This window comes from Physella acuta, unplaced genomic scaffold (assembly GCF_028476545.2).
Source record: "Physella acuta isolate Inbredline_101_S28 unplaced genomic scaffold, ASM2847654v3 ptg000051l, whole genome shotgun sequence".
NCBI classification, from domain to species: domain Eukaryota; kingdom Metazoa; phylum Mollusca; class Gastropoda; family Physidae; genus Physella; species Physella acuta.
The window spans coordinates 593,341-615,268 of NW_026731571.1; the positions used below are offsets into that span (position 1 = coordinate 593,341).

The 21,928-nt window shown below is 33.6% G+C and overlaps 4 protein-coding genes across 7 annotated transcripts in view; 1 reads left to right on the forward strand and 3 right to left on the reverse strand.

The window, feature by feature from the left end:
• Window positions 1–15,714, reverse strand: part of LOC131946296 (molecular chaperone MKKS) — a 38,958-nt gene extending 23,244 nt beyond the window's left edge. Inside the window, exon 1 of the mRNA XM_059307049.1 lies at window positions 15,698–15,714. The gene's annotated coding sequence lies outside the window, so the exon portion shown is untranslated. The remainder of the gene's footprint in view (window positions 1–15,697) is intronic.
• On the reverse strand, window positions 168–6,199 carry LOC131946392 (uncharacterized). 4 transcript variants are annotated; one of them, XM_059307148.1, is made up of 6 exons: window positions 6,088–6,199; window positions 3,709–3,813; window positions 3,026–3,128; window positions 2,848–2,940; window positions 2,172–2,278; window positions 168–1,009 (listed from the first exon to the last, which is right to left on the reverse strand). In XM_059307148.1, exons 1-6 carry the CDS (start codon window positions 6,181–6,183, stop codon window positions 941–943), a joined length of 573 nt encoding a protein of 190 aa, XP_059163131.1. In that variant the 5' UTR covers window positions 6,184–6,199; the 3' UTR covers window positions 168–940. The 4 variants fall into 4 exon arrangements, with proteins under 4 accessions (XP_059163131.1, XP_059163123.1, XP_059163118.1 ...); XM_059307140.1 differs by having other exon boundaries at window positions 2,172–2,275; window positions 6,076–6,199; XM_059307135.1 differs by having other exon boundaries at window positions 6,076–6,199.
• LOC131946381 (zinc finger FYVE domain-containing protein 21) lies at window positions 8,536–16,034 on the reverse strand. The gene is made up of 8 exons (XM_059307107.1): window positions 15,890–16,034; window positions 12,350–12,400; window positions 11,915–12,083; window positions 11,737–11,824; window positions 11,509–11,606; window positions 10,420–10,550; window positions 8,899–8,972; window positions 8,536–8,724 (listed from the first exon to the last, which is right to left on the reverse strand). Exons 1-7 carry the CDS (start codon window positions 15,998–16,000, stop codon window positions 8,931–8,933), a joined length of 690 nt encoding a protein of 229 aa, XP_059163090.1. The 5' UTR covers window positions 16,001–16,034; the 3' UTR covers window positions 8,536–8,724; window positions 8,899–8,930.
• A 17-nt stretch (window positions 16,035–16,051) lies between these two features.
• Window positions 16,052–21,618, forward strand: LOC131946368 (kelch domain-containing protein 10). Its single transcript, XM_059307082.1, has 4 exons — window positions 16,052–16,201; window positions 19,137–19,280; window positions 19,905–20,989; window positions 21,294–21,618. Exons 1-4 carry the CDS (start codon window positions 16,090–16,092, stop codon window positions 21,435–21,437), a joined length of 1,485 nt encoding a protein of 494 aa, XP_059163065.1. The 5' UTR covers window positions 16,052–16,089; the 3' UTR covers window positions 21,438–21,618.
• The last annotated feature ends 310 nt before the right edge of the window (window positions 21,619–21,928 follow it).

A 21,928-nucleotide genomic window follows, 5' to 3' on the forward strand; every position in this document is an offset into this window, starting at 1 on the left:
ATTTAGTTTTTTAAATCTGATAACTGGTTTACATGCTAGTTATTGCCACCCACAAAAATTCCAACCAGTGCAAAGGTTCACACTGCCGGCTGGAATTTGTGAATGCAACTTCATATATGTATGAGACCACATGTAATTTAAGTCTTGAGAATATCTTTGGAACAAAATGTATTTTCAATATTTTTATTGCAATTTTATCATGATTATGGTAGCTACACATTTCAATGTGGACTAGCTAAAAAGCCCTTCATTAAGAGGAGGGTTTCTGTAATATTAACACATTTACTTATGAAATTATTTTTAGCAACTTCGAATTCTGGTAATAGCTGTACAAGGATGTAACATTTATTGAGACCTGATTCATTAAGTCCTATTTATCAACTGTGTATAAAAAAAAAAACACCAACATTTTATATATTGTTCAGTAATATACTATACTCCATTCAACATTTTCGTTTTAACCTTTTATTACATAATGAACTCATTAAATATATTCAATCAAAAGTTTTGCTGGTCTGTCATTTATAAATGAACATGAAACTCTGTAAGTTTTATTATTGACAAATTAAAGCTCTTTTGCATTACTAACAATTACATAACAATTACAAAAATATACACACATCTAAGTACACTGTCAAATACTACATTTCACTATTGAATAAAAACTTTATAGGCCATTTAAATTAAGCTGTTTTTTTATATTATATATATATAGTTTTTTTTAAATTTATGTCAATATTTAACTCAAAATTTAACATACACAAGATATTCCACAAGAATTTCAAACCTCAACAGATAGGGTTAAAATTATAAATAAGCATGTGGGAATTGTAATGTAAATTTGTATTATTCAACAATTCAATATGACATAAGTCATTCTGTATTTATCCTATAGATCTGATATTGCAAAATCCTAAATAAATAAAATATGTACATCTATTTAATTACACTGAAAATATTCACTAATATCTTGGTGACGTCTGGTCTTGTCTGTATCATTATTCAAAAGCTGGAAATATAAAATAAAAAGTAAATACAAAGACTTCTAGATTAATTGGAATATGTGATCACCATAGAAGAGATGCACTTAACCTGATCTCAAGTGTACATGTTAAGGGGGCAGTATCACCCAGACTAAGGGAGAGAAACAAAAAATAATTTGAGGAGTATATGTAGGGCAACAATTTTTCTAAAAATGAAATTTGTTTATATTTTATTACATTTCTAAATTTTTTTATAAACAATTTTCCGAAACCATAAGTAAAGTACTTAAAATTTGGTATAAAGTTTCCTTACTTTATAACCTATGGTTGGAACTACAATCATAGCATTCTCTTGTGAGATAAATTTTTTAGAAAATTTCAAAAGTCCCTCCATATTGGTCTGACTTCAAAAAATTCTAAAAGTACAAAATTGGTCACAATGGATATCTTCTAGTTCCAATGGTAGGCTACCATGTTATGCATCTCCTTGAGTATTTTCAGCAGGAAGGGCTTAAATGTTGGAAAGCTGCAGCCCAAAATTTCTTATTAAATTTTTTTTGAGTTAAATTATTTATAAAAAATGTTTGCATCATACATTGACTTTCTTTTATGTGGTGTTTTATAGCTCCTTAATAATAACTATTAAGGTAAAAAAAAATTATGTGTGTATGTATAATAGTTTTTTTTTTTTGACAAATTTTTTCGTCAATTTTCTGTTGTCTGGGTTATACTACTCACTTAAACTAAAACTTAGCCCTAAACCTATTTATTACTTTAGCATTAACTGCAATACCTGACAAAATTTATATAGACAGCTGGGTTTTAGTGGTAATAGTAATAATAAACTGATAATTAGATTTTAAGTTGGGGTATATGTATATGATTTGATTGACATAAACACATGATTGATAGCAGAATAATATATCTGCAAAGGAAGAAGGTTGAATATGATCTTTCTCCACATGATCACATTTATAATGCTTTATCAGTTTTAAATAAAGTATGAGACTTTGTAGAAAGGGGCATTTGCACATGCTTAAATTATTCTATTTATTCTTCTTGTTCTATTTATACTTCTTGTGCTCATAAAAACATATCATTTTGGGTTTTAATACTATGGACTTGTAAATGAAATTTTTTAGTACACTGATAAGACAGCTTCTAATTATTAAGAAGAATACTTGTTACCTGACTAAGCTGTAGAACAGAAGAACTGGCACGTGGACATACAAATACAACTATTTTCTCATTTAACAATGTCACATCTTGAAAATTAGGCTGGTTCTTTCCTGCTGCTGACAATCAAAAGAGTCACAATTATTTCCTAATAATGCCCATAGCAAAAACAAAAATAACAGCTGCATTAAAATAATTTTTAGAATTGATGTAAAATTTCAGAAAAATTTAGTTTTTAATAAAGTTTGAAAAAATAGACAACTTTTTATTATAGGTATTTGTACTGATTAATTATTTAAAATACTTTAAATTAGTCTACAACTTAATAGTATCAGTCATTTTTTATGATCACTGTTATTGACACAGAAATTTGTTTAATGTAGATTTTGTAGTCTAGGCCTAAGAAGTCTTACACTTGTAAGAAGTATTAAAATTAAGGTTTTTTAAAAGAAAAATCAGATATTTAACTTGTTTACCTTTAAATTATGTTACACTTGTGATAAGAAAAAACCAAATTGTTTTTGTTTTTTTCAGATATTGTTTAGTTACCCAAAATATTCATATAAAAAATACACAGCATTTGTAAAAAATAATACAAATAACAGCGACACAATTTTATAAATATTTAAAAAAAATTATCCCTTTTGTTACTATTGTTTTAAAAAACTTATATACTAAAATTTGTTACCTGTGTGCTTCCTTTTGGCTGAGCTGCTTATTGAAAGAAGGCAAATATTCACTTCTTGTGCTTTAAATGTACATGCCAATCTAACAGATTCACCTCAATGTCAAAAGATAAATAAGAAATAAATAGGAAATCTATTTTGTAACATACTCATTCAATAATTTGGGGAGAGAAATGCTACCTGTTAAAACACAATCCTTTGATTTATCATCTTTATGAACTGTAACATCTTTTTTCCTATCAACACAAGTTTTTAATATGGGCTGCAGAAGTGTAAACATTTCCTGTACAAATAAATTTTTTTTTTACAAAAGATGCATGTTGGATTATTAGACATTTTTAACTATTTATAATTTTAAATAAACAGAATCTAATGTGTTTTTCAAGTAAAAATATACAAAACTATTCTTTTAAAAATTTGATAGTTTAAGTTGCTCTAGTTGCTGGATAACATTTAAACTTAATAATATACTGCCTTTTAAAATCTGCCACTAAACAAGAGCATTATCTAATTATCTCCCTTCTATTACTGTCCATCACCAAATCCACCTGCCTTCTTCAAAATGTTTATTTTCCTATTTGTCTTTGTTATTACAGTATTCTTTAAATTATTTTTAATGACTAATTTCACATTTAATTACATTCAAAATTAGATGTTTCATCACCATAGATTCCAGATTAAAAAGGTTCTAAGTCATTTTTGTAATAGGTAGATAGAACTAAGTTATTATTAGTATCTATGTACTTTGTCACTAGAGATGAGCAAAGTTAGAATGAAATAAATTATAATGAATGAAATCGCTCAAAAAATTGAGATGCCAAATTCCATACAATGTGACATGTTAAAGCTGGTATTCTACATACCGCCTCATGTTCTGATTTGAACCAGTCTAATTCAAAGCCATTTTCCAACTGTGACTGGGTAAGAAAGGGCTGTAAGTCCACTTGAACAATTTTCTCACTAGTAACCTGAGGAATTGAGAATGGCGTAACTTAGACAAATCAAGTCACAAATTCTATTTTTAAAAAAAGGAAAAATAAACCGGGAGTGATCTCCCCTAAACTTTCTCGAATATTTTTATATAAAATAACAGGGGATGGGAACTCGGGCTATAGACATGATTTTTAATCCATTTTAAATACTTAAAGTTTTAAAAATAGAATAAAATCTCGTAGACAAATTAATTGCACACCAAGTGAACGCGAAATAAAAAAGCGCATAATAGTGCGCAATATTATTAGTACTTTTGAAATTTACATTAGTTTTTTAAGAAATCGGAAGTAGCGTAAATTACTACTTCCGGTCAACGGAAATTACTCAAAATTTAACAGAAGGTAGAGAATTAGATCTTTTACTTACATGTGAAATTTAATTTATCTATCTGAAATAGTACTCAAGTTATAGGCTTTTGAAAAATTCAAAGTAGAAAAAGTACCACTTCCGGTTGTCGGAAATCGCTCAAAAGTTGATACGGATCTACGATTTTGATAAAATACTTATATATGAAATTTCATCAACCTAGCTGTAACGGTACTCAAGTTATCGTGTTTACACACGGACACACACACACACAGACACACACACACACAGACACACAGACATACGGACAAGATTGCAAAATTATGTTTTTCCGTATCAGTGAGATGCAAAACGTCGAGATTTGCAAAAATCTCGATTTTTTTTTTTTGCACGATTACAAGACTTTCTCTATACTTCGTATATACGAGAAAGTAATTAAGAACATTTTAAATTGTGGCTTGCAACAAGAAATTTAAGAATAAAAATGTATGGCATACAGAACACATAGATCTCCTAGACTCTACTCATCTGTAGTCTGTAGTGTAAGCTATACCAAATATGACAGTAGGCTTACAAGTAAAGTAAGTTGAACTAAAATCTGTCAGTGTTTAAGACCCAGCACTGGGTGACACCATTTAGGGGAGTGACACCAAGGCAAATAAACCGGGAGTGATCTCCCCTAAACTTTCTCGAATATTCTTATATAAAATAACAGGGGATGGGAACTCGGGCTATAGACATGATTTTTAATCCATTTTAAATACTTAAAGTTTTAAAAATAGAATAAAATCTCGTAGACAAATTAATTGCACACCAAGTGAACGCCAAATAAAAAAGCGCATAATGGTGCGCAATATTATTATTACTTTTAAAATTTACATTAGTTTTTTGAGAAATCGGAAGTAGCGTAAAGTACTACTTCCAGTCAACGGAAATGACTCAAAATTTGATAGAAGCTAGAGAATTAGATCTTTTACTTACATATGAAATTTCATTTATCTATCTGAAATAGTACTCAAGTTATAGGCTTTTGAAAAATTCAAAGTAGGAAAAGTACCACTTCCGGTTATCGGAAATCGCTCAAAAGTTGATACGGATCTACGATTTTGATAAAATACTTATATATGAAATTTCATCAACCTAGCTGTAACGGTTCTCAAGTTATCGTGTTTACACACGGACAGACAGACACACAGACACACAGACAGACACACAGACATACGGACAAGATTGCAAAATTATGTTTTTCCGTATCAGTGAGGTGTGAAACGTCGAGATTTGTAAAAATCTCGATTTTTTTTTTTTGCACGATTACAAGACTTTCTCTATACTTCGTATATACGAGAAAGTAAAAAGAGCAAAATATATATAGAAAAATGATAATTCCACTTAATTAAGTGATTAATTCGAGTGTTAAATAGTCTTTTAGGAGGTGAAAATTGAAAGTTTGGGGGGGGGGGTGTTGCAAATCAAAAGTTTGTCCCCCGGGAAGGGTCACTACGCCTCTGGGGGGTGACACCATTAAGTGCTGCACTGGGTGACACCCGAACTCGCTACGCCACTGAAACTATATACTTAAATATACTATATTAAATATTATATTCAGTATTGCTATCCTACAATAGGGCATGGTTAGGTACAGAAGAAACAACTACTAGAGTTACTAGATCTACACAACCTATTAACTATTAATATATAGAATCTAGATCTAGATTCTTTCTATGATCTTTTCTATCTACCACGACCATTCAGTTTACTGATGTACTGTGTCGTGTGAGTGCTAGGAATAATTAAATTTAGATCTAAATCTAGATTTAGATCTAATTTTAAGGTCTTTATTTATTTAATATTTAATATTATTTGGGTCTATTTATTAATATTTAAGTTTTTAAGCCATAAGACTCATAAGTAATTTTACTAATTTTACAAACATTCATGAGTACCCTGAAGAAATGAGAGATAACAGCTTCATTACAGATACAGAGGTCACTGGATATTTTTTGATTAGAAGATGCTGCTGAAGTGTGTGTTGGAGGCATGATCTGACTTTCTGATTTGTGTGTATACTATTAAACTATTAAACTATTAATTAAACTATTATTAACCGGGCGGGTATACCGAGATACTCTCTCTAAACTACTACTACTACTAGTGTATGAATGAACTATGGCTAACTAACTATGGAAACTATATTAAATAAACTAGATCTAGATCTTTATTTTAATTTATAACTAATAAACTATAAATTATATTTTCTAGTGTAAATCATTTATGAATAGGGCCTAAATCTGGAAAAAAAAATCGCATTAATAGAGAAAGTAAAAGTAGAAAGTAAAGATAACTCTTTCCGTTCAAAAAATAGAATTGTCTTGTGCCGCCAAAAAGGAAATTTAAAAATAGCTCCACTGACAATAAAAAAAAATCCTTGGTAACAATTTTTTTGCCAAAATAATAAAAACAAAATTTGACTTTCTATTAATAGGCCTATTGATTCTAGAATCTAGATTTATACAGTACGTAGCATACTCATTGAAGTGGCGTGCAAAAATATTACATTTAAATTAAATGGTCATTTATTTTTCGTCACAAAAAGCCAGCCACTTTAGAACCTTATTAAAAGCCCAACGTTGCAAGCATAGTTTATCCCCTCCCCCTCTATAAAAATGGGGCCTATTTCAAACGAAAATTAACATTTAACAGAATTAATTAACATTAATAGAATACCACGTATTCCTCTTTTCTTCGTACTAGGCCTACCCTTAAGGACCGAGGTTCCAACTTTTGTTAGGGGAGGGGTGTGTGTGGTGGTGTGAAATTTGACGTAGCATAAATTTAGGCCTATTTCTTAACATGAAACCATTCATGACTTTAACATTTATTTTTTTACCAAGATCCTATTATCTTTCGCTTTTTAAAAAGACCGACGCATGCACAAGCTCACCGAACATATAGAAAGACCAATACTAGACCCACCTATTAATATCCCCTTTAGTTACAGAATATAGTCTAGTTGACAATATACATATCTGGAAAGTATAATTAAGTCAAATTTTCTTACTTTTCACCACCAACAACATGTTTCTAGTGAGCCTACAAAATTGTATTATGTAAAAATGATAAAGAACATGTTAACTTGCATTAGAATAAGACATTGTTATTGTAGTATTATGCTGTGTAAGTTAGGCTACTGGAAGGTTCTCTAGTTGTGGAACAGGGGGGGGGGGGGGAGGGAGAATAAACAAACTGAGTGTTGTCATTTGCCAGCCTTTATATTTAAATCAGAGAAAGTAATGACAAGAATGTTAAAAATGTGTGGATACCAAGATGATGACTAACACATGCAAATGAAAATATATCAGCTCTCATGATGATAAAAGTTATAAGCATTAAAAAACTCAGTATAGAATACAATTATTTTATTTGTTTATTTGTATCCCAAATAGTCACATTTCACCATCTTCAAGGCACTTAAAAATAACAGACAGGCAGTACAAAGAGATTGCTAATGATGTTATAAATAATACAAAACAAAATTAAATGCAATTTTAAAAGAGTACAAATATAAAATAAAAAATCTCAATTGAAAAATTTACAAAATGGATTATTTATTATTATCAAACAAGATTTAACCCAGGATGCAACCAAGAGACTGCTTTAGTTGGTGGCTTGTGAAAAAGAAAAGATGGAAATGAAAACTATCAGGAGTTAAAATATATCTGGAACAGAACATTGAGTCTGTAGGATTCAAGCCAACCAGTTTGGGAGAAAAATGGAATTATTTAAAATTTGTTTCCAACATTACCATATCAAAGGTTTAGAAAACATTTTATGTAAACTTTTACAAAGAGCAAGCGAGATGAGTTTCTTAAGTCTTTTTACTGCGTGTACACCAACTTTTCAATCAATGTGTATGGCATTCAAATAAACAGACAACAGAGTTGAAAACGTTATTCTGCAGAACATGCAGGTGAATAGAAAAAAATAAAATGGTGACACAGCCATAACGATATCACACTTTTATTTTGCTATAACAGCTTACTAAAGGGGTAAATTAAAACCTCTGTGCTAGATTGTGCATGTAATGATAAACTCATAGAATGTGTCCAGCTACAGTAGTAATCACATTACATATATATACATTATATTTACATGTTTCTTGAGATTTTACTAATACTTTGTTTTCATAACTTCTGAATACCAACAAAAGCTTAACAATTCCTTTCATAAACTGTGTCAAACAAATGAAAAACATATGCTCTTATATATACAAGTTCGAGCTTGTAATTTTATAGGATCCTTGAGAAAAATTAGAGGCATGAAACTATTTGCAACCAACAGTTTCTAAGTAAGATAGTATTCTTAAATGTTAATATTTGTAGGGCATGTGATGTATATTAATTAATAAGTCATGTTACATTTTAATCACTTCTGTTCTGCATATCATACAAGATATAATTCAGTTGTTAGTAAATAGTTATGTATAGTTGCAAAAAAAAGAACATAATCTACAGCTGTTAGGCTTTCTTACATCACGCTTCATTAATTCATAAATTCTTTGGTTGGTCCACCATCTCAACTCCATAGAGCAGTTTGCTGATTTCTCCTCTTGCCATCAAGTATTTGTTTTCCGAGATTTACATGTTTCTTGAGATTTTACTAATACTTTGTTTTCATAACTTCTGAATACCAACAAAAGCTTAACAATTCCTTTCATAAACTGTGTCAAACAAATGAAAAACATTTAATATTAATTAATAGAGCAGTTTGCTGATTTCTCCTCTTGCCATCAAGTATTTGTTTTCCGAGATTCGTACACTAACGTGAAAGCCTAAAATATTTTAAGATGTATATTGTTAGCATAAGCTGAATTCAGTTAAAAATTCTACAGCTTAAAAAGTGGTAACAGATTTAGCTATTGTTTGTCCATGTGAGCTTTCTTTTTAGTTCTGTTCTAGAGTGAGAACACTCTTTGATCAGCTAACTGGTTAACCCTTCCCAAACCTGTCATTTTTCCCCTTTACTTTTCATTAACAATGTAAAATATTATATCCATAAACAAGATCTGAAGTTTTTGAAAATCCCATTCCCTTATTAAAATAGTGCAAACTATTAAGTGACAAAGTTTAAAAAATATCGGCTTTATAATTTTCTGACATCCTACATTTGTTCTCTGCTAGCTTTTATTACTACCAATCTAAAACAAGTTCACAAACAAGTGAAGATGCTGACCCAAATTTCAGCCTGCTTTTCTTTTTGAATTTGTTTCCTTAGCCTTTGTCCAACCAAAAACAAAATACAAGGCAGCAGTTGTTTGATTTGCTGTGAGAGGGTCGAGCTTGGCCTGATGCGATCCATTACCATTTTAAAAATACCATTTCTATGATCTGTCACATCACAATGATACATGCGATAATCACTTGACACAATGCCTATTATTTTCTATCTCAATATTTATTCAACTACTGTATACATTTAAATCCGCATACACCTATCACATTCATTAAAAAATTTGTTTTTCTTTTTTGAAAGATCATAAATTTCTTTATAAAGAAACCACCAGCCACCCTTGAGACACACTGCCTGTCCCAGGTGAGGAGCCAGTAGTCAGGCAGGTACCCACCAACCCTGCTCTGGAAACAAAACTGCTGCAGAAATGCCAGCCGTCATATGTAATCTTTGTGCTGGGCATCCCAAAAACATATCACTATAATGTACAGCTTCAGAAGAAATGCACATTTAGTGCTCTGCTTGAAAAACAAAGACTTGCATATTCAACTCCAATATAAAGTCTGTTTTGCTATGTGGAGCAGAAACCTGGAGGACAACATTCACTGCCATTCACCAACAGCTCTCTCACATCAGCAATGTCAACCTGTGACAAAGGACAGGCCAATGGAGGAGGAACATGTAGGCATTCACCAACAGCTCTCTCACATCAGCAATGTCAACCTCTGGCAAAAGACAGGCCAATGGAGGCAGAAATAAGGAAGAGATGGTGGGATTGGGTTTGGCTCGCTTTGTAAAAATCACCAACAAGCTTCACCCGACCTGCTCTGAAATGGGACCCCTTAGGTAAGTGAAGGAGAGGTCATCCAAAAATAACCTGACAATGTGAACTTGAGGCCAAAACTAATAGGTTTGGTTACACCTGGAAACTACAGTAAAGGATGGCTGAGGACAAAGGAGTATGGAGATCTCTGTAGTGGCCGATACCTCAACAGGGTGAAGGCACTAAAAAGAATAGTAAAAATCTAAATATTGCTGAGTTATGTTACCTTATGCATAGCTGCTACCCAGGCTGTGCTTTGCTTATGAGCAGCGCCATCATCAACATTTAACTTTATCATGGCAGTGTTACCTAGAGCATTGACATAGCGAATAGCTATCCCTGTCCCAAACCTGTTTCCTGTCGACACAAAACAGCCATCATTTTGTACCTATTTTTATCTCCAGAATCAAATATTCAAAACAAAACTTAATAGTGATAAGCAAATAAAACAAACTTGCTTTCTTTAATAAAAAACAACGGTCACCAAAGAAATCTCTTACCCAACACTTTTGATGACCAATGCTTTGATTGAAAAAAAAGGAAGTTTGTTTTAGTTTTCTTTTAGTGTTATTTTAAAACTTGAAACAAGAGTTGGCTTACTTAAACCTGATAAGCACTGGCACTGGTGTCACCCCCCATTTTTTTTTCCTCTATAAATTTTGCAGTTGGTGTCACAGTTGGTGTTAACATTTAATACTAACAATGTTTATCTATTGTCAGTTGTTAATATTGCTGGTGTAGCATTATTTTCTCTATAGTTTGCATGTTAACGGCATAGTATAACCCCCCCCCCCCTCCCCTTGTCAGGATCATCATTATATACTTTAAATACTTTTAACTCTAACCATTCATTGACCTGGCAATAAACATATTTATTTTATATATCTTGTATTTTATTGTCTAGGTGTCACCCCCCCCCCCCCCCCCAATGGTGTCACCAGGTGCAGTCCGTACCCCCTCGCCCCCGCTACGCCTCTGCTGATAAGTAGCTAGCCATCTCTTAAAGTAAAAGACATTAAGTAGGCCTCTATGCCACTTCTTAGTCCATGTTGGAGTGAAACCTACTATTTGTGACAGAGTTCAAAGCTTGTTATCTCCCCTTTAGTAAGTGACTAGTAATCTTTCAATTAATTTAAAATGATTATTTTAATATTATAATCAGACTGAAAATTGGAAATTATTGTGTTGTCTTTGAAGATGAATGCATCTGGAAAGTTTGAATGAAATTGTTGTATTAGAAGCGGGGTTAAAACAGAGTTACAACATTTGCCACGAACAGCCAATGTGAGCTAGACAAAAGCTTATAAACACTAACCTTGGTGGTCAATTGAGACAGCAGCAATTTGTACTGATTCAAGTTTTCCTATGTAAATGTTCTCCAATCCCTCAACATCACCTTCAAACTGAAGATACCTATAAAATAAAAAATTCAAAAATAAAGACTGTCGCTCCTTATGTAGTTTTTGAATATGCCCTTGACCTTTGCTTTGTGTTAACTAAACAGAAAACTCGGAGCTCATCTAAGATATGACGTGTCAATTACCGATGGTCTGTTGAGAGGGCACATTTGATGACGTTGCCTGAGAGATATTCAGAATCATCATCATCTCTGTACAGCTTGAACTGCCCACCTACAAACAAAAAAACAGACATTTTAAACAGGTTTTTTTCAAAGAGAACAGAACCAAATGAAAGTTATCTGGTAATTTTGGTAGGTTTACCTGCCAGGAGTGTTTTTATGTGTTTGTCAAAAAACTCATTTTCTTTTTTGGTGATAGTCATACAAGACTGGCAGTGCCGGACAGGATCAATGAATCCCATCCTGGGAAGTGTGGCTTGATTTTTGCAGCAGCTGTCACACAGGCATTTTCCACAGCGTCGGCAGTGATGCTATTTGAATACAGAAAAAAGCTCTATATAAGACAGACAACCAGGAGGAAAAACTATACTTGAATCTCAGTAAAATTTTAATGTGTATACTTTTAATAACAGAAAACAATGGAACTAACATGACACGTATTAAACAGTGGGCCTACCGTCAATTCTGACTAGCCAAATTTAAATTACAATTCTTTTGTCTACACTTTTATTTGTTTTCATGTGAATATCTTACAAAACTATTTTGGGGAGAAATATATTTAAAAAAAACAACTTACTTTTCTTTTAATAAAATCAAACTTGACTTGACATTTTTCACATTGTGTGGACTGAAATTGTAAATATAAAAAGATGTAAATGTCTTCATATTATTTGCATGGTTAATTAATTTTTACAACAAGGTGTTAGATTATTTAAAAACAATAACATGAGTTAAAATACCCTCAGATAATCAAGTATGTGTAAGTATGTGTATACGAATGTGTATATGTAATAAATTTTTAGCGCAATTTCCATACTGGAATTGCGATAATTAATTCATCATTTCTGGATGTGTGTCCGCAGCTTTAAGTCGTATCTCCTCCTCAACGAAGCAATATCGAGGACTAGTTCCAAAAGCAAATATGTTAAGCAAGTTCCGAGGATGATTGTGGGCCAAAAAAATTCCCGGAATTCCTTCCTGGATTTCCCGGAAAAGCCAAAAAACCTCGAAATTTCTGGATGTATGGATGTGTGTCCGCAGCTTTACCGCAGCTTTAAGTCGTATCTCCTCATCAACGAAGCAATATCGAGGACTAGTTCCAAAAGCAAATATGTTATGGCAGGAAACAGATTAGTACCGCAAAATGCATATTCGGTCTTCGCTGTTCATAAACTTTCTAACCAGACATCGTTCGGGGATTTTGTTTATACTGATAAATAGAGCAAGGTTTTTACAAGCTTCGTTAGCAACATTTTTGTGGAATTCGTTTTTTATGACATTTTGTGCCGCGGCGAAGGATGCGAAGTATGCAAATCTAGACGGAATGGATCTACTTGGAAAGTACGTGTACTGCACTAATAAGGTAAGAAATAATATTTTGTAAAAATAACTATTATTTTTTTATGGATTTTTCATTAGAAATGATTGCTGTAAATTATGAAAGTAAAAAAAAAGTATATTTGAATGCGTTTTTTACTTTAATTTGAACAAAATGACTGCCGAAAATTACGACACATCGGCGTCGCTGAAAGCGGGAATTTCAGTTAATTTTTTAAGGATATAAAATTGTATTTTTTTACTCCGAAGCATGTATTTAAATAACAGTTAAGTTAAATCTATTTAATTCTGTAAAATATAATTATTATTTTGCCGTAGATACTTTTTTTTTTATTTTTAATGATTTTCTGTCGCGGAAAATCGGTATTCGCACCATGCACGCACACGTAGTAAAACTAGACTTATCTTTAAAACACGAGAATCTTGAGTACACTACAAAGTTTTTAAATGTTAGTTTACTTTTGACTTTAAGCCATTTGTTTTAAATCGAAATTAATTGATAATGTAATTATTTCAAAGTAAAAACTTTCCGTCTGAAATTGGCTTCTAACCTTCGCGACTGAACCAGCCTACGCACGACATTCGCGCGAGTCTGTTTCTTCGCAATAGACAGTCTGTATAGTGTCGAGGGCTAATCCTAAAAAGAACCGAGTCCTCACTAATGTAATGTTTATTAAAATTAGGTACAATTGTTGGAACACATGAGAAATAACAAATTTAAATTTCTTCAAATCTATAGCCAAAAGAAAGTAGAACTTTATAACTCTGTAAATTATGAATCGAGTGACGGCTGTCGTGAAAACGGGAGCCATTGTACTCTTTTTTTTAGGGTGACCTACTTTTATTATAAAAATTTTAAATTCGAAGATTTGATAAGCAGCTGAGTAGCTGAATACGCATGCGATATGGCTGGCACGTTTTGGGATAGGGATCGAGTACACCGTAGAAATTTTTTTTCTTAGAACTACGCGTATTCTTTTTTTTAATCAAAAGATACTTACATATTAGCTGTGGATTTCAATTTCATTACAGAACTGAGGAGAACTAATCACTAACTTTAGTTTTTAAAAGTGATTTTGCTTCTAGATCTAGCGTATTTTCAAAATTACGTAGATTCTAGATCTAGATCGATTTTACTAACTATTTGACAAACGTGTCAGTAAAATGAGGTCACCGCTTCCAGATTCTTAGGTTTTAATTATGTTTGTCATTTTGATCTATTATAAGTAGCATTAAAACTACTGCATCTATCATCAACATTGTTTTTATAGGCCAGTTCTAATGATACATTCTGTTCATTACCAATTCTAATGAAATCGTATCAGACCCTAACTAACACCCTGTTCACTGACACCACTCTATTTGAATGAGGCCACAGACAGTCGTAACTTTAAATTAATTTATAAAGTACTAAACAATTATAATTAGCCATGTAAATGCTGCAACTATAATAAAAATTGGCTTATAGACATATTTTACTAATAATATTTTTTATATAGACCTTCTATATTTAACTCTGTTATTTTTTTCTTCCCCAGAGTGTTTTTAAAAGCCAGAATTTTGAACATTTTTTAAAGGGGATAGCGGTCGTTTTTTTTTCAGAATAATTATAGAAATAAGCTATAAACTGGTATATTTTGTAAAGTTTGAGATAATTACAAATAAATTTATGCCTAAGTGACATTTCTGTGTAATTATATTGTTAATTTTGTGAATTTCGTGGATTTTAGACCTTACTACATTTAGATGTAAAAAAAAAATGTCATTTGAGTGAGTGTGGTTAATCTAAATTTTGAACGTGATGTAAATGTCTAGTGCTATTAATTTTTATATTTTTAATTCCTCGATTGTTAAGCAACAAAATTGATATATAATATGTCAATATTTGTTACTTTGAAAATTGGCGAAAATCGACCCTAAAAGTAGATGTTTGAGAGTTGAATCTGTTTCCTGCCTTAAGCAAGTTCCGAGGATGATTGTGGGCCAAAAAAATTCCCGGAATTCCTTCCTGGATTTCCCGGAAAAGCCAAAAAACCTAGAAAAAAATGCAGTTTTTGGCCCATATCTCGGCAACCAGACCACTTAGCGACTTGAAACATTTACCAATCGATTTCTGCCATAATTTAGAACAATACTGTAGAAGAAAGTTTTCAAAAATATCCTTTCGTTCGGTCACAAAATTTAAAAAAAAATTACATTATACATAATACACTACAGTACTATATAGCAATATAGAGAGTGCGACAACTAAATACCCCTACACGTCCGCAATTTTTTAAAAATCTCGTTAATAAAATTTTTTTTCTATTTTGTTTTGAATTATTAAAACTACTTGTGTTGCATTATTTATTTGCTGAATATATGATTTATCTCGATTTAAAATTGTTATGGATAACATAAGGAAATTGCGCTTAAATTGTCACTAGACTTTTTATTAACTTATTTTTCTTCTGCTGGATGGATTTAATTCTTTTACACAAACCCCCCCCCCCCCCCCCCCCATGGATTAAAATATATATATAGCTTTAAAGCCTTGACAATGAGGTAACGTTTTCGCACATTAATAGCCGCGGGCGATTTTACGTACCCAAAACGATAGATTACCTAAAGTTAAAAGTATAATATTAATAAAGTAAAGAATTTAAAGATGATTCTATATAATTCTAGAACTAAGATCTAGTAGTCAGTACTGTAGTACTAGTCTATGATCTAGAATAGATCTAGAATAGATCTAGATTCTAGAAGATAGATCTACTCTACATAAATACATCATTTTTACATCTGTCCATGGTGGTTCTTGAATGACAAATGGACTTTGAATTCTTTCATCCATGTACATCATTCTCAGTCCACTTTTGGACTTCACTAGTCTTTTGTCGCTCGTCGCCATTTATTTACAACCGGATGTTGACGCCTTTTTTAGCAGGCCTAGATCTAGATCTCTAGATCTATGTACAATGTAGATCTACAACTTACACTATGACTATTATTACATTTAAATTCTCTAAATGTAGATCTATATCTATATCTAGATCTATATTATTAATATGTTTGTGGCAATTAAGTTTTTCGCACTGCCAGCAAAAACAAGGTACAGAACAGTATGTTATTATTGTTAAACTTACTAGATCTATGTCATGTTATGATTTTTTTAGTTATGAATGACGAGCCGACCCGCGGTGTATCATACGCCGCCTTTTAGTTGTTGTTTATTCTACTTTTCAGTAATTCATAATTTGTGCCACTAAAAATATGTGCTTTAAAACACTAAACCCCCCCCCCCCCTAATAGCCGTCACCAAACCCGGCTCTATGATTGTAAAATGTAAACAGAGTGAACACCGCTCACCAGATCATGTGGGGGTGGGGTGGGGGTGGTAGTGATAGTGATAGAGAGAAAGAGAGGGGACTGCAAGGAGGCGCTTGCAGCTTGTTTTCTAACTGATTCCAGAAGAGAATTATATATACGAGCCGGCCCGCGGCATAACATACGCCGCTATTTAGTTGTTGTTTTTTCTACTTCTCAGTAATTCATAATTTGTAAATTCGACAGTACCAACGCTGCCACTGAAAATATTTCTTTAAAACACTATAAGTAGCTCGTTAAGGACCATAACCCCCCCCCCTTCCTTCCCCCCCCCCCACGTTTAAAATCGTTGGCTCTGCTTGTAAACATTTAGAGTGAACACAGCTCACTAAAACCATGTAGGGGTGGGGAGGTAGGGAGCGCGTTTACAGCTTGTTTTCTAGCTGCTCCCAGAAGAGAATTAAATATAGGCCTATAGATAGATTTTATATATATATATATATATATATATATATATATATATATATATATATATATATATATATATATATATATATATATATATATATATATACAGAGCCGGCGTTAGGGGGTGGCAAACGGGGCGGCCGCCCTAGGCCCCGCGCCTGAAGGGGCCCCGCGCTTCAGCACTGTCATTGTTATCTTAATTAGTTTTTAAACTTAAATAAATTTTTGCTGAATTCAATGGGGAAAAACTAAATGGTCGAATGCCGAAGTTGTTGATTGTTATAACTGAGGCCACGGTTGATGTTGGTGAGTTATCACCCAGCTGAACTGGGAAAGGCCGTAATTCGATACAAAAACAGTGTCACAGCCCCCGACCTGACATGGGATGTAAATTTGGGAAACAGGTAAAAAGATACTCTATTGTATGTGGACCGATGAAGACGTCCTTTTAGTGAGCAGAGGGATGCCTGTCGTAGACAATTAGTGACCTGTTGAACGTTAGTCATAACTTTCTTGTTGTAGATGTCTTATATGTAGCCCTACTTGTCTTGGTATAACAAAATTAACATTCAGTTGCGTGCAGAGGGGTGGGAAGAGGGCAACAAGGGGGGGGGGGGGCAGGGGCCCTAAGAATCTATAGCAAGGGGCATTAGACAGAGTGATTTATTATTATTTTTTGGAAGAAAGTTAAAAGTGTTGATGTAGCATGTTTTCTCTATCAGCAGGTTTACGTCATGGTGTCACCACCAGCCCCCCCCCCCCCCCCTCTCTCCACCCTTGTCGGAATGTATCAAATTTGCTCTTAAAAGACTATTTAACACTCTAATTAATCACTTTAAAGTGGAACTATCATTTTTTGTATATGTTTTGCTATTTTTTTGCCTTGGTGTCACCTCCCCTAAATGGTGTCACCCGGTGCGGTCCGCACACCCCCCCCTCGCTACGCCCACGCTTTTATATTAACAATTAGTCATCAACAAACAATTTAAACAACTTTATTTTCCTAATTATTTGGCACGTGATTGAATTTTCTTAAGTGATTTGGTATGAATTACATATCTGTCAAAAGTTATTAAATATCTTAGCAAGAAAAAACAACACTAAGAACATTGGGTTAAAACGTGGGAGAGGTAAACATCTGTTATTAAAGTCTTATAGACTCCAAAACATTTATGTGTTATTATGTGTGTATGCGTATTATATAGGACTATACACACACACACACATATATATATATATATATATATATATATATATATATATAAATATATATATTATATATATATATATATATATATCAGTGGCGTAGCGAGGTCGGGTGTCACCCGGTGCGGCACTTAATGGTGTCACCTCCCCCCCACCAGAAGCATAGAGACCCTTTCAAATTTTCGATTTGCACCCCCCCCTCAAACTTTCGATTTGCACCCCCCTCAAGTTTTTGATTTGCACCCCCCCCCCTCAAACTTTTGATTTGCACCCCCATCAAGTTTTCGATTTGCACCCCCCCCCCCCTCAAACTTTCGATTTGCACCCCCCTCGAGTTTTTTCTCTATATATTTTGCTATTTTTTGCCTTGTTGTCACCCACCTAAATGGTGTCACCCAGTGCGGTCCGCACCCCCCGCCCCCCCCCACCCCACCCTCGCTACGCCCCTGATATATATATATATATATATATATATATATATATATATATATATATATATATATATATATATATAATGGAAAAAAGCAGGCCCCGCGCGGATGGTTGGCCCTAGGCCCCGCGTATTCCTAACGCCGGCTCTGTATATATATATATATATATAAGAAGATTGATACTGGCACTGACTCAGTATGAGTAGTTTTTAAGTTTTTATTTATAGTATTTTAGTCTTTTTAGATCTAGACTCTAGAATCTAACTCTAGATCTAGAATCTAATAGTAGTTAAAGTTAAAGACGTTTAGTAGTTTGCCTTTGGGATTTTGCTCATACTTAGTCATACTAGTCATACACCACCTTCACCCCTCTGTGTAATACTCTGTTTGACATTCTTTCTAAATCTAATGACCTAACTAGTAGTACTAACTACTTAACTACTATACTATATAGATACTACTATATAGTTAGTCTATAACTATTGCATTCTTCCTTTTTGAATTTGTGCCAATATTGTTGTGTCTTTTTATATTTCATATATTTTTTTATACCCCTTTTTACAAAAACCTAACTAAACTGTTTAATTTATGAAATGAATGTTAACTTACTTACAGACTGGACATGGCTGGGTGGGGATGAAGGAGCTGGTCAACTCAGTACAGTCAACTACCCTGGAGGTAGAAGTGCTTCTGGTGTCTGGCCACACAATGACAGTGTTTTTATATTTGGTGGAAAAGGCTTTTCAGATTTGTCAACAGGTATATTAATAGTATCTACATGATGTTCAGACTTACTTTACTCACTTTTTCTAGTTTTCTCTTGAAAATAAATTGGTTACATTGTGTTAGTGTTACAAATGAAGAACTAAATATAGTCCCTACCAAGATGTGACAGACCTGAGACCATTGTCAAGTCTCATAAAAAAACCCACAACAACAACCCTTTTCTGTGTGTTAATAAAATGATTTTATCTTTGCATAGACATAAAAAAAACTTTGAATCTTAGCTTTTTAAAAATGTATTTCCCTCTCACAAGAGTGAAAGTCAGTTTTAGCTATGCCTGTTACTCTACAAAGTAAAAGTAGTAAAGTTCCCTTTTCAAACCTGACGGTCTATGGGGCAAGTGAAGTAGAGTTCACTTGTTTCTGTGACCTCGGTATATGAAGAGATAGTGTGGTCAGCACTATGCCCAGCCGCCTTTACTTTCCCTAACTTGAGTTATGTACCCATCAGAGTTGGGTAGACTCAGGGACGGTCTACTGATTTGAACTCGGATTCAAACTCGAGTCTTACGGGTTAGCAGTCCAGCTCTCTACCGCTAGACCACTCCGTCCCATACTGTACAAAGTTTGAATGTTTTAAATGTTGTGTTTACCCTGCAGGTAGTCCACACTTACTAAATGATGTTTGGCAGTTTCAAACAGCGACCAACTCATTTCATCTTCATCACCCTGGGACATTTCCAGGCACAGCCTTAGAGAATGTGCCGGAGAGTCGGCAACATCCATGTGTTTGTGGTCATGATGATGCAATCATTGTTTTTGGTGGGTTAGGGGCTGGAGGATTTGGGCTGTCAGATTTATGGGCTTACAACATAAATACAAAAAACTGGAGCCAAGAATCAGATAAATCAAAGAACTCATCACTGCCTTCAGGTCGAGGTCAGTCAGCCGTTTGGTGCTATAACTCATCTATGTATGTGTTTGGCGGTATGAGTCACAATTCTGTGTTTCATGATATGTGGAGACTTAATTTAACATCGTTAACGTGGACAAGGCTGTGGGACGAGGACAGCTTGAATGTTACATACAGCAGCCTAAAAAGCCCAATGAATGTTACAATAAGAAGACCAATGGGGAGAAATGGAGCTGCTGCCTGGGTCAGTGATGATACTTTTTATTTGTTTGGTGGAAATACTGATCCTACATTTGCATACAACCTGCAGCAGACATCAGGACTTGCTTCTGATCTCTGGAAGTACCATCCAAGTCACAACTCTTGGCACTTTGTTGCAGGGCCAACTGAGACTGGGCAGGGATCTCGTCTAAATGGCATTGGCACATTTTCTCCATCCAACGTTCCAGGGTGTCGCAGAGGTGCAGCAAGTTGGGCAGACGCTGAAGGAAATCTTTGGCTGTTTGGTGGTGCTGGCAAGGACAGCCAGCCTGACTCTCCCCGCCAGACCAGCAAACTGTTGTCTGATTTGTGGAGATTTCACGTCCGTCTACACCAGTGGGCGTTCATGGGTGGGAGTCAGATTGGGGACCTAGCGGGCTCGTATAAAGCCAAACATGAAGACAAACATACAAGCTTCCCTGGCTCTCGTACAGAGATGCTGGTGTGGAGGAGCCACACGCATGTGGCTGAGATATTTGGAGGGTTGGGACATGACGGGAGAAAGCTGGATGGCTACCTCAATGACCTGTGGAGTGTGGACTTTACTGCAGCTTTTACAAGAGAGTACATGGTAGGCCTGTTCTCTCTTGTTTTAAGCAAGTTACAATCTGCTTTATTTCATGCTAAGTTTTCTTGAATCAAGATAACAGAAATTTTGAGAAGAGAAACTATCATTTTCTTGTTCTCTAGATTTTAGGCATTCATTTAGCCATTTCTTAATATATATTTAGATTTTGGTTAAAGTCACCACAGACTCACCATTTAAATTAATTTATTGAGAAAGTTAATGAAATGGAAGCTTGCTATCACCTGTTTCATGATTAATCATTTAAATTAAGAAAAACCTAAAATTACTTTGGTATTCTATATTTCAGATTTCACCACTAACTGCTGTTTTGTTTTTTGGAGTCGGCACAGGAACTCTTCTTCTTTTGATGGTTTTTATTTTGTGGTCTAGAAAACCTTGCAGGAAAAGTCTTGATTACAGCTACATGAGAGTCCATGTTGATGACATTTGATGTCATTGACATTTGTAAAGTTAATTATGTCAGCAGCTAATTATGTTGGTTACCTTAATAGACCAAGTTATTATAAAATGTCTTCAATAATTGCATCAAATCCATTATTATCTATTTTTATTTACAAACATTAAAGTAGAAGGTGATTAAAAATGATATAAATTCTAAATAATAGTCTACCACCTTTTTTTTTTCTAATCATGATTTACTCTAAATTGAGTGGGGTAAGAAGCATAATAGTCTACCAACTTTTTTTTTCTAATCTTGATTTACTCTAAATTGAGTGGGGTGGGAAGCATAATAGTCTACCACCTTTTTTTTTCTAATCTTGATTTACTCTAAATTGAGTGGGGTGGGAAGCATAATAGTCTACCACCTTTTTTTTTTAATCTTGAGGTACTCTATCAGTGTTTAATACACTTATATAGCATAAATGTTGAACAAATGTTTTTTTTAGTGCAGGTTGTAACACCAAACATGACCCACTAAAT

Bases quoted from the DNA above. Each gene is read 5' to 3' on its own strand.
- LOC131946392 (XM_059307135.1), bottom strand. From the start codon at position 6,183: ATGCCTCCAACACACACTTCAGCAGCATCTTCTAATCAAAAAATATCC. The intron at 3,129-3,708 runs GTATGTAGAATA...TTATTTGTACAG, and splicing joins TCAAATCAGAACATGAGGCG to GAAATGTTTACACTTCTGCA. The intron at 2,941-3,025 runs GTAGCATTTCTC...TTTGACATTGAG, and splicing joins AAAGGATTGTGTTTTAACAG to GTGAATCTGTTAGATTGGCA.
- LOC131946381 (XM_059307107.1), bottom strand. From the start codon at position 16,000: ATGGCGACGAGCGACAAAAGACTAGTGAAGTCCAAAAGTGGACTGAGA. The intron at 12,084-12,349 runs GTAAGTTGTTTT...GTATTCAAATAG, and splicing joins TTGATTTTATTAAAAGAAAA to CATCACTGCCGACGCTGTGG. The intron at 11,607-11,736 runs GTAATTGACACG...TTTATTTTATAG, and splicing joins GCCCTCTCAACAGACCATCG to GTATCTTCAGTTTGAAGGTG.
- LOC131946368 (XM_059307082.1), top strand. From the start codon at position 16,090: ATGACTATTATTACATTTAAATTCTCTAAATGTAGATCTATATCTATA. The intron at 19,281-19,904 runs GTATATTAATAG...TTTACCCTGCAG, and splicing joins CTTTTCAGATTTGTCAACAG to GTAGTCCACACTTACTAAAT. The intron at 20,990-21,293 runs GTAGGCCTGTTC...TCTATATTTCAG, and splicing joins CTTTTACAAGAGAGTACATG to ATTTCACCACTAACTGCTGT.